The sequence below is a fragment of the Scyliorhinus canicula genome, chromosome 7 (genome assembly GCF_902713615.1).
Source record: "Scyliorhinus canicula chromosome 7, sScyCan1.1, whole genome shotgun sequence".
Taxonomy (NCBI): domain Eukaryota; kingdom Metazoa; phylum Chordata; class Chondrichthyes; order Carcharhiniformes; family Scyliorhinidae; genus Scyliorhinus; species Scyliorhinus canicula.
In genome coordinates this window covers 211,483,536-211,496,114 of record NC_052152.1, presented here as the reverse complement: position 1 = coordinate 211,496,114, position 12,579 = coordinate 211,483,536, and the positions used below count along the sequence as shown (strand labels likewise).

Here is a 12,579-nt window from a genome sequence, read left to right as displayed (position 1 = left end):
AAGATATCCCAATGATCCACATATCTGAAGCCTTCCCTCCTGTACTAGCTCTGTTCAGCTGCACTCGCTCTCTGTTCCTTGCCTCACTTGCACGTGGCACCTGTAGCAATCCTGGGATCACAACTCTGCTGGTCCTGCTCTTTAGCTTCAAAAAGAGACGGTGCTGTAGTGGTATTGTCACTGGACTGGTAAACCAGAGATACAAGGTAATGCTCTGGGGACCAGGTTCAAATCCCGCCACTGCAGGTGGTGACATTTTAATTCAATAAAAATCTGGACTTGAAAGTCTGATGATGACCATGAAGCCATTGCCAATTGTCATAACAAACCATCTGGTTCACTAATGTCCTTTAGGGAAGGAAATCTGTCATCCTTACCTGGTCTGGCCTACATGTGACTCCAGGCCCACAGCAAATGCCCCCTCAAGGGTAATTAGGGATGGGCAATAAAATGCTGACCCAGTCTGTGATGTCCACATCCAATCAATGAATAAAAAAGGGTTCTCTCTCTGTTTCTGTTTTCACTGTTCGCGTCTCTGTCTGTCTCTGTCTATCTCTGTCTCTGTCTATCTCTGTCTCTGTCTATCTCTGTCTATCTCTGTCTGTCTCTGTCTGTCTCTGTCTGTCTCTGTCGGCCTCACGGTAGCATGGTGGTTAGCATCAATGCTTCACAGCTCCAGGGTCCCAGGTTCGATTCCCGGCTGGGTCACTGTCTGTGTGGAGTCTGCACGTCCTCCCCGTGTGCGCGTGGGTTTCCTCCGGGTGCTCCGGTTTCCTCCCACAGTCCAAAGATGTGCGGGATTAGGTGGATTGGCCATGCTAAATTGCCCGTAGTGTAAGGTTAATGGGGGGATTGTTGGGTTACGTGGGTTTAAGTGGGGTGATCATTGTTCGGCACAACATCGAGGGCCGAAGGGCCTGTTCTGTGCTGTACTGTTCTATGTCTCTGTCTATCTCTGTCTGTCTATAGCATAAATGCTTCACAGCTCCAGGGTTCCAGGTTCGATTCCCGGCTGGGTCACTGTCTGTGTGGAGTCTGCACGTCCTCCCCGTGTGTGCGTGGGTTTCCTCCGGGTTCCGGTTTCCTCCCACAGTCCAAAGATGTGCGGGTTAGGTGGATTGGCCATGCTAAATTGCCCGTAGTGTCCTAATAGTAAGGTTAAGGGGGGGAGTTGTTGGGTTACGGGTATAGGGTGGATACGTGGGTTTGAGTAGGGTGATCATTGCTCGGCACAACATCGAGGGCCGAAGGGCCTGTTCTGTGCTGTACTGTTCTATCTCTGTCTCTGTCTATGTCTATCTCCGTCTATGTCTGTCTCTGTCTGTCTCTGTCTGTCTCTGTCTGTCTCTGTCTGTCTCTGTCTGTCTCTGTCTGTCTCTGTCTATCTTTGTCTGTCTCTGTCTGTCTCTGTCTATCTCTGTCTATCTCTGTCTATCTCTGTTTCTGTCTATCTCTGTCTGTCTATCTCTGTCTCTGTCTATCTCTGTCTGTGTCTCTGTCTTTGTCTGTGTCTGTCTCTGACCCTTTTCGCAAATAACAATTCTGGGCCCAAACAGAGTTCAAATTCTTACCAAGAAAATCATTTGCAGAAATCAAATCGAAATCCCAGACTTGGAGCAGGAGAACAGCAGGCTGTCGAAACTCTGATTCCTCCAAGGAGAAAATGGACTCTTTCTTCTTATAAACAATCGCCTTCTCCGTCGGCAAATAGTCAAAGCGGAAGACAAACCGCCAGTTGAAATTCCCTTCTCCAGTCAAAGAATTAAAGTGGACGTCAGTCTCTTGCTTATCATTTTCTAAACCCTTTAACCAACTGTGAAATTAAACAGAAACATTTACTTATTGAAAGTTGTGTGTTTTTTTTTGGAAAATTCAACTTTTCTGTTTACACGGGTAAAGTGGGGGTAACATTTTGGACAATTTTCAGGCTGGCAGAAGGTTTATAGTCGTGTCCACTGGGGACTCGTATTGGGACCCTTGTTTTTCCTGATATAAGTTAATGATCGGAATCTTGATGTGCAGGGGACAATTTCAAAGTTTGTGGGTGACATAAAACTCGGACGTGTTGTAAATAGAGAAGGACAGTGTGCAACCTCAAAAGGACAGAGACAGGTTGTGGAGTGGGCAGACAGATGGAGTGGGCAGATAGGTGGAGTGCGCAGACAAGTGGAATGGGCAGGTAGGTGGACAAATGATTTGTGGGCAGCACGGTAGCATAAGTGTATAGCACAGCGCCAGGGTCCCAGGTTCGATTCCCCGCTGGGTCACTGTCTGTGCGGAGTCTGCATATCCTCCCCGTGGCTGCGTGGGTTTTCTCCGGGTGCTCCGGTTTCCTCTCACAGTCCAGAGATGTGCAGGTTAGGTGGATTGGCCGTGATAAATTGCCCTTAGTGACCATAAAGGTTAGGAGGGGTTATTGGGTTACGGGGATAGGGTGGAAGTGAGGGCTTAAGTGGGTCGGTGCAGACTCGATGGGCTGAATGGCCTCCTTCTGCACTGTATGTTCTATGATGTATTATGATATACTACGGAGTGGGCAGGGAGATGGTAGATGGGAGAATGTGAAGTTATTAATTTTGGAAGGAAAAACATGGAGAGACAATATAAAATAAGGAGTACAAGCCTAAAGAGTGTGCAGAGAGACCTGGGTATATCTGTGCAGAGATCTATGAAGGCAGCAGGACAGGTGGCGAGAGCAGTTAACAAAGCAGAGACTATTCTGAGCTTTATGATAAAAATGAAAATCGCTTATTGTCACGAGTAGGCTTCAATGAAGTTACTGTGAAAAGCCCCTAGTCGCCACATTCCGGCGCCTGTCCGGGGAGGCTGGTACGGGAATCGAACCGTACTGCTGGCCTGCTTGGTCTGCTTTAAAAGCCAGCGATTTAGCCTTGTGAGCTAAACCAGCCCCTATATTAATAGGGACTGAGAGTGCAGGAGCAAGGATATTATGCTAACGTATACCAGACACTAGTTAGACCTCAGCTGGAATATTGTGAACAGTTCTGGGGGCCACGCTATAGGAAGGATGTGAACACATTGGAGAGAGTGGGGAAGAGGTTTACAAGAATGGTTCCAGGGATGAGAAACTTCAGTTCTGAGGACAGATTGGAGAGATTGGGACTGTTCACCTTGGAGAGAAGGCGGCTGAGAGGCGATTTGATAAAGATGTTCAAAATCATGAGGAAACTGTACAGAGTAGATGGGAGAAACTGTTCCTACTCAAAGAGATCAAGAACGAGAGGTTACAGATTTAAAGTGATTTGCAAAAGAAGCAGATGTGATGTAAGAAAAAACCTTTTCACACAGCGAGTGGTTGGAGTCCAGAATGCGCGCCTGGAAGTGTGGTAGAGGCAGGTTCAATTGAGGCGTTCAAGAGGGCATTAGATGATTATTTGAATGGACCCTCTGTCTCCGATCTCTAAACAATTTTGGATCCAATTTACCAAGTTACCCTGGATCCCATGTGTTTTTATCTCCTTTATTGGTCTCCTGTGTGTGACCTTGTCAAAGGCTTTGCTGAAATCCATATAAACGACATCAACTGCACTACCCTGACCTATACAGTGACTATGCAGTGACTTCAATGCAGTGTTAATGTGAGCCTAACTGTGATACTAATAAAGATTATTAAAGGCTATTATTATTATAATACACCTGGTCAATTCCTCAAAACAATTTAATCAAATTTGTTAGGCAGGACCTCCATCTGACAAAGCCATGCTGAATATTCCTGATCAAATCTTGTCCCTCCAAGTGGAGATTGATTCTGTTCTTCAGAATTTTCTCCAATAGTTTCCCACCATTGGCGTGAGACTCACTGGCCTGTAGTTCCCTCACTTATCTCTACTATCCTTCTAGAAAAATGGAACCACATTAGCTGTCCTCCAGTCCTCTGGTACCTCCCCTGTGGCCAGAGAGGAATTAAAGATTGCCTTCCTCGCCTCCCAGCGGCCAGGAAACAGTCCACTAAACCTGCCGTTCAGTGTACTCAAGCCTGCTGAATCACGGCCCATGTTTATTTAGGATGGAAAGAAGAAGCAATTTCTTCATTCTAACGGTTGTGAATCTTTGAAATTCTTATCCCCAGAATTTTGGATACCGAGGGAATTGAGAGATTTGCCAATAGTGCAGGAAGGTACAGCTGAAGTGGGAGACTTGGTTTGACCTGGTTGAGCAGGCTTGACATAACTAATGACCTACTCCAATTCTTATGTAATAATTTTTAATAATTTGGCCAAATGCCTATTTTTCATGTGTGAATCTAGACAGTGTCCAGGAACAGTGATTCGCACTTGGGACATTAGTCTAGTCAGTAACACCATCCTGTAAATTTGGCTTCAGACTGTTTAGCTCAACACAATATAATTTCAGTGAATACCCTTTGATGTAGATGTCACTGGACCGGTCTCCTGTCAGTGGATTCACGTCATCAAGCGCCACATCATCTGTGTTCCAGATAATGACTCTCAGTTCATAACTAATAAAACATACAAGTGTAAATATTGTCAGTCATTAAGAATAAAATATTGCTGTAACTTATCAAAAATTGATATCAATTGATTAATACTCCTCATTTTTAAAGCTGGATTAAAATATATTAGGAATTCCAATGTGTACATTTCAGCAGGTTCCTGTGCAAACTGATGTACATGAGGCTAGAGAATGAGAGCTTTCCCCAAGCAGAGATGATACAACAGAAGCTTAGCTCATGGAGGATCTGACCGCTTCAATATTTAGCCTTTCCTATTCACACAGTACAGCAAACATAGTACTGAATGTCTAGATAGAGTAATGTGAGAAAGATGTTGGGCGGGATTGAGTGGTTATGCGGCGGAGCACCGTTCGCTAGCGGTGGGAATCTATCTTCCCATCCCTTGTCAATGGGATTTCCCATCAAAGCCACCCCATGCCGCCGGGAAACATGTGGGCATGGAAAAGAGAATTCCAACGGCCACAGAATTCCAACCGTAACTTTAAATTGCATCTGGTCCTTGTGGGATCACAGTTGGGGGAAGATATTCTGTTATTGAAAGGGATACAGAGATGGTAACAGAGTTATTTGAGGAGGAGCAGGGGAGGATATTCAGTTTTGGGGGTGTAGCAAATGGCGACACAATTGATTCGAGTAGATATGAGAATTACATTATTGGGAGAGTTTGGCCAATCCAAGGGACAGGATTTTATGTTCCCCAATAGTTGAGGTGGGGGGGTTAAAATTCCTCAGATCTCTTTCCTTCCGGCCTCCCACCCACACCGACCACTCCATAATTTTATAGTGGAACAGGTGAGGCCTAGCCTGGCTCTCCTGCCTTTGTCCCAATTGAGGCCCCTTAAAAGGCCAATTAATTATGTCTTAAGGACCCTTTCCCTTCCATCCTTAGTTTTCAGGCTGGTGAGAGGGATTCAGCAGCAATGGGAAGCCCAGAAAGTGACCCTGCTCAGGCCGGGGCGCATGTCCATTCTCAAAATCCTTGCTTGGTCTTTTCCCTCTTGATAACAGAAGACTGATGGACAAAATGATAGAAAGGTTTGAAATGATGAATGGTTTGGATGAATTGGATGTCAATCATGCTTCCTTTGCACACAAAATGATATTTTCAATTCATGAAGTAGAAAATAGAACATAGAACATAGAACAGTACAGCACAGAACAGGCCCTTCGGCCCTCGACGTTGTGCCGAGCAACGATCACCCTACTCAAACCCACGTATCCACCATATTCCCGTTACCCAACAACCCCCCCCCCCCTAACCTTACTTTTTTTTTAGGACACTACGGGCAATTTAGCATGGCCAATCCACCTAACCCGCACATCTTTGAAATGCTGGAGAAATATATTGAATACTTGTGATTAAAACATTTGAACAGATTATTAGCATGGAGTGGTCAGGGTGGGGCGAGGGTTGGCATGGAACAAGAAACATTGATGGATTTAAAGATGGAATTGGCTATTTCCTAACAAACTGTATTCCAGGTTATTTGAAATACAGAACTAAGATGTGGACTGGTAACAATGCAGCAGACTGTGGATTTCTAAGACATGAATCCTTATCCATGATGAAATGTGTAATCCAGCTCGGCAGTGCTAGGCAGGGACATTGTAAAGTCTCAGGCAAGCGATCACTCGGAAATTATGTCTGTGGAAAAGTTTGGTTTTATTCTGGTTACCATCATCCTACTCTGCCAAGGGTCAACTGCCCCAGTCCACACCTGAGCTGGGGTGTTTATATCCCAGCAGCCCGCAGGAAAGGGGGTTAGCCACGCCCCCTTATCTGGGTAGTTTGTATTCCCGTGATGCCACAGGGATTCTGATGTTGCAGATCCCTGGGCTTCATGTCAGGTTATAACACCCCCTCCGCCAAGTCCGATACGCCGTTCATTTCAACAAGACGGGGGAAATCCTTTGCCCTCTTTGCCAAAGGCTGATTATCTGGCACCTGCTCTGGGCCCGGAGAGGTGTAACTGACCGGGGAACATCGTTTCCTGGTTGAACGTCTGGGAGGTTCCACAGTCTTTCATTCGGCGGTCACCGCTGGACCTGCGGCGATGTCCGTGGACAAAAACTCGCTGTCCGACTCCTGGTCGGACTGATCAAACCCCCGCATTTCCGTGTCACCGAGGCCAGCTGCCTCACTGGGTACCTGAGGGAGGGGCCCCACCAGGTTGGGGATCCGCGATCAGTCCTCGCGTACCTGTTCCACTCGGTTCCGGAGATGGTTCAACTGCTGATTCGAGTCCTTCCCTTTCACCCACACCGTATACGAGACCAGCCCAGTGCGTTGTCTGACCATTCCCTGAATCCATAACACCACATCAGTGAAATTCCAGAGGTAAACAGAGTCGCCAGTGGTGAATACTCTCACGGGTTGGGCTTGCTGCCTTCTGGTCCATTCCTGCTAGTCACGGGTCTTAACCCCGGTGTCCGGCGAAACGAGGCTCAACCGCGTGCGCAAGTGACAACCCATCAAATGCTCCTCGGGCGTCACCCTGGCGGTAGCGTGGTCTTATAGTTGTGCCGCTAACAATTGTACGCAAAGACTCGAGAGAAGTACAGGAGAGGCTTTAATTACAGTGAGATGCTATTCCTCCGGCGGCAGCTGTAGAATGGCATCTCAATGAAACTTACGAATATTTATACAGCTCCCTGTGGGCGGAGCTAGCTGGCAGGGGCTTACCGGAGACACCTGTAATACAGGTACGGCCATACATCTCCCTACTGCAAGCACACATATATACAGTGGTTGGATCACCACATTCACCCCCTGTAAAAATGAGTCCAGCAGGGTGATGTGGAACTATATTACATAAAGTGATCTATGTAAAAAAGGGCAAAACAAAAGAAAACCAAGAGTCCATCAGGCAATCCGGTCACAGGTTGAGTCGGATCGGCGGTCGAACGTTCCATTGCGAGCGACGTAGCTGTGGTGGCGACATCGGCACAGGCGGCGTTGGTGATGACGGTGCAGGTGCTGGCGGTGTTGGTGCTGGCCAGTGGCAGGATGACTCCGGGAGCGAGCCAAAATCTTCCATGTCCTCCAGCGTGGGCAGGGGAACAAGGGATGGACCTGGTGGGGACAAATACGGGGGCGCCGGGAAAAAGGAGGGTGGCGTGGGGGGGAAGGGGCGTGGGCATGGGATCGGCACCCGAGGGAGCCAGGTCCCGGAGCGAGACTGTGTCCTGGCGGCCGTCGGGGAACTCCATGTAGGCATACTGGGGGTTTGCGTGGAGCAGGCGTACTTTGTCCACCAGGGGTTCCGCCTTGTGGTGCCTGACATGCCTACGAAGAAGGACTGGGCTGGAGTCGTGAGCCAAGTTGGGAGCGACACCCCGGATGTAGACTTCCTAGGGAAGGCAAAAACACGTTCATGGGGTGTGTGGTTAGTCACGGTTCACAGTAGCGACCGAATGGAATGGGGCGCGTCAGGGAGGACCTGCTGCCAGCGAGTGGCTGGGAGGTTCCTGGACCATAGGGCCAACTGGACGGCCCTCCATACCGTCCCGTTCTCCCTCTCTACCTGCCCGTTTCCCCGGGGGTTGTAGCTGGTCGTCCTGCTGGAGGCGATACCCCTGCTGAGCAGGAAATGACGCAGCTCATCACTCATGAATGAGGATCCCCTGTCACTGTGGATGTAGTCGGGGAAACCGAACAGAGCGAATATGGAATCGAGGGCCTTGATGACGGTGGCAGACATCATATCCGGGCATAAGATGGCGAAGGGGAACATAGAGAATTAATCGACCACACTAAGGATGTAGGTGTTGCGGTCGGTGGAGGGGAGGGGCCCTTTGAAATCTACGCTGAGGCGTTCAAAGGGGCGTGACGCTTTCACCAGGTGCGCACGGTCTGACCGGTAGAAGTGCGGCTTGCACTCGGCACCGACCTGGCAGTCTCTGGTGACTGTCCGTACTTCCTCGACGGAGTAGGGCAGATTGCGGGCTTTGATTAGGTGGTAGAAATGAGTGACCCCCGGATGGCAAAGGCTCTCGTGCAAGGCACGGAGCTGGTTCACTTGTGCGCTGGCACATGTGCCTCGGGAGAGGGCGTCTGGGGGCTCGTTGAGCTTGCCGGGGCGATACAAGATCTCGTAGTTAAAGGTGGAGAGCTCGATTCTCCACCGCAAGATTTTGTCATTCTTGATCTTGCCCCACTGCGTGTTGTTGAACATGAAGGCTACCGACCGTTGGTCAGTGAGGAGAGTGACTCTCCTGCCGGCCAGGTAATGCCTCCAGTGCCGCACCGCTTTAACGATTGCCTGGGCCTCTTTTTCAACAGACGAATGTCAAATTTCGGAGGCATGGAGGGTGCGTGAAAAGAATGCCACGGGTCTGCCTGCCTGATTCAGCGTGGCGGCAAGGGCGACATCTGAAGCGTCGCTCTCTACTTGGAAGGGCAGTGTCTTGTCTACTGCGTGCATCCCGGCCTTGGCTATGTCAGAGCGAATACGAGCGAAGGCCTGTTGTGCCTCGGCCGTGAGGGGAAATTGTGTGGACTGGATTAGCGGGCGGGCCTTGTCCGCGTATTGTGGGATCCACTGGGCGTAGTAAGAAAAGAACCCAGGCATCGTTTGAGAGCCTTGGGGCAGTGGGGGAGGGGAAGCTCCATGAGGGGGCGCATGCGGTCGGGATCGGGCCCCAGTAGTCCGTTTTGGACAACGTAGCCGAGGATGGCCAAACGATCTGTGCGGAACACGCACTTCTCCTTGTTATACGTGAGGTTAAGGAGAGATGCGGTGTGGAGAAATTTAGCAAGGTTGGTGTCATGGTCCTGCTGGTCCTGGCGGCAGATGGCGACATTGTCTAAGTATGGAAACGTGGCCCGCAGTTCATACCGGTCAACCATTCGGTCCATTTCTCGTTGAAATACCGAGACCCCCGTTAGTGACGCCGAAGGGAACCCTAAGAAATTGATACAGGCAACCGTCCACCTCGAAGGCAGTGTAGGGACGGTCAGATTTACGAATGGGGAGCTGGTGGTAAGCGGTAACCCGGTACTGTACAATCTGATTCACCATATCAGAAATGCGAGGGACAGGGTACGCGTCGAGCTGCGTGTACCGATTGATGGTCTGGCTGTAGTCCACGACCATCCTGTGTTTCTCCCCAGTTTTAACCACCACCACTTGGGCTCTCCAGGGACTGTTGCTGGCCTCGATAATACCCTCCCGAAGCAGCCGCTGGACTTCGGACCTGATGAAGGTCTTGTCCTGGGTGCTGTACCATCTGCTCCTGGTGCCGACGGGCTTGCAATCTGTGGTCAGATTGGCAAAGAGGGAGGGGGGGTCGACCTTGAGGGTCGCGAGGCCGCAAACGGTGAGGGGAGGTAGGGGTCCGCCGAATTTGAGGGTGAGACTCTGGAGGTTGCATTGAAAATTCAGGTCTAGTAAGAGTGACGCGCAGAGGTTGGGGAGAATGTACAGACGGAAACGGTCGAATTCCACGCCATGTACAGTGAGTTTAACCAGGCAGAAACCCCGGATCGGGACAGAGTGGGAGCCGGAGTCTAGGGAGATCTGCCGGTTGGCGGGATGGACCGCAAGGGAATAGCGCCTTACCGTGTCCGGGTGAATGAAGCTCTCGGTGCTCCCGGAGTCGATGAGGCAGGAGGTCACGTGGCCGTTGACGAGCACCGTCGTGGAAGAGGGTGGCAGGTTGTGAGGACGGGACTGGTCGAGCGTCACGGAGGCGAGTAGCGGGCGATCGGCCGACGAGTCTGACGAATCCGCGAGTAGCGGCAGCGACCCGGGTCCCGTGGTCCCGACCCGAGGGGAGGACAAAATGGCGGCGTCTGGAGTACCTGTGAGGAAGAAGATGGCGACGGACAGGATGGCGGAGCCCATGGAACGCACATGGAGGCGGAGGGTGAAGATGGCAGCGCCCATGGTGCGCACATGGTGGGGGCGGCGAAAGATGGTGGCACCCACTGATCGCACGTGGGATCGGGGGCAGCGGACGGCAGGGCCTATTGTGCAATCGGCTGAGGTGAGGGGGGATTCGGGCGCGATAGCGGCAACCATCCGGGACTGGCACATCGCTGCAAAGTGGCCTTTCTTGCCACAAGCTTTGCAGGTCGCGGTGCGGGCCGGGCAGCGCTGGCGTGGATGCTTCTGCTGACCACAGAAGTAGCAGCATGGACCCCCAGGGTGCGCGGTGCGGCGAGCAGCGCAGGTGTAGTGCGCGGGGGCGGCTGCTGGTGGGGCTGTTTGCGGGTTTCACGAGGGGTAGGATGGGTGGGCCGAGTGGCTAGTGGGGTAGGATCGCGCATTACGGGAGGCGGCCGTCATTGGTAGCGCCAGAGTCTTTGTAGCCGCGAGATCGAGAGCGGCCCCTTCCAGCAGTTGTTGCCGGATGGGGTCCGATGCAATACCCGTAACAAAGGCATCGCGCATGAGTAAGTCGGAATGTTCTGTGGCCGTGAGGGCCCGGCAGTCGCAGTCTCGTAGTAGAGGTATGAGGGCCCTCCAAAAGTCCTCAATCGACTCACCCGGCTGTTGGACGCGAGTAGAGAGTAGATGTCTCGCAAAAAAGTGGCAGCACGGTAGCATTGTGGATAGCACAATCGCTTCACAGCTCCAGGGTCCCAGGTTCGATTCCGGCTTGGGTCACTGTCTGTGCGGAGTCTGCACATCCTCCCCGTGTGTACGTGGGTTTCCTCCGGGTGCTCCGGTTTCCTCCCACAGTCCAAAGATGTGCGGGTTAGGTGGATTGGACATGATAAATTGCCCTTAGTGTCCAAAATTGCCCTTAGTGTTGGGTGGGGTTACTGGGTTATGGGGATAGGGTGGAGGTGTTGACCTTGGGTAGGGGGTAGGGTGCTCTTTCCAAGAGCCGGTGCAGACTCGATGGGCCGAATGGCCTCCTTCTGCACTGTAAATTCTATGTAAAAAAAAAAAACGGGGTGTCCGTCGACTGTGCGTAGTTCTCTTTGAGCAGTTCCATGGCCCGGGTGTAGTCAGGCGCATCTCGAATTAGCGGAAACACGCTGGAGCTGAGTCTTGAGTAAAGAAGCTGTTGTTTTTGAGCCTCCACGGGTGGAGGGTCCGCTGAAGAGATGTAGGCCTCGAAAACTGCAAGCCAGTGAACAAAGTCTTTCCTGGCGTGGGGTGACTGCGGATCCAGCTGCAGGCGGTCAGGATTGATCCTGATGTCCATGGTGTAAGGGAAATCTCACTGTAATAAATTGTGGAGCTAACAATTGTACACAAAGACTCGAGAGAAGTACAAGAGAGGCTTTATTACAGTGAGATGCTATTCCTCCGGCGGCAGCTATAGAATGGCATCTCAGTGAAACTTACGAATAATTATACAGCTCCCTGTGGGCGGAGCTAGCCGGTAGGGGCTTTCGGAGAAACCTGTAATACAGGTACGGCCATACATCCCCCTATTGCAAGCACACATATATACAGTGGTTGGATCACCACAATAGTAGACCAAGAAACGGGCAAGGCCGGTTTCTGGTGAGCCTGAGGTCTGTTTTCGCATCCCCAGTTTGAATAACTGTATTGCACATTCTGCCAACCTATTCGAGGATGGGTAAGAAGGAGTGGTGCGAACATGATGACCACAATTGGCTGTAAAAAATTTGCAAACGCTGAACTAGTGAACACGGTGCCATTGTCCGACATGAGGACATCTGGGAGTCCGTGAATGCTAAAGGTCTGCCAGAGTCGTTCGATGGTGGCATGCAACATGGTTTTCATCATTCTGTATACACCCAACCATTTAAAGTGCGCATCCACTATCAGTCGGTACATTGTGCCCTGGAAAATCCCCGGAAAATCCACATGGCTGGCCCGGCCATTCCCATGGGAGAAGTGGAGCTGCCGGGGGGTGGGGTTGGGGGGGGGGGGGGGAAGCTTCTGGTGCTCCTTGAACTGGATACACTGTTTCGCTAACTTCTCGATCTCCGCATTGATACTGGGCCACCACACGTAGCTCCGGGCCAACATCTTCATTTTGGAGACTATTGGGTGTCCGCTGTGGAAGTCCTGCATAATCACCCCCTGGCTGTGTTCGGGAATGATCACCCGGCAACCCCACAGGAGGCTGCCGTCCACCACGCTGAGTTTCAAACTTAT

General features: G+C 51.0%; 1 protein-coding gene across 1 annotated transcript in view; it reads right to left on the bottom strand.

The window, feature by feature from the left end:
- Positions 1-12,579, bottom strand: part of LOC119969776 (fer-1-like protein 4) — a 427,310-nt gene that overhangs the window by 15,671 nt on the left and 399,060 nt on the right. The window contains 2 exon segments of the mRNA XM_038803853.1: positions 1,572-1,813; positions 4,382-4,480. Of these exon segments, the coding sequence (XP_038659781.1) occupies positions 1,572-1,813; positions 4,382-4,480 (341 nt within the window).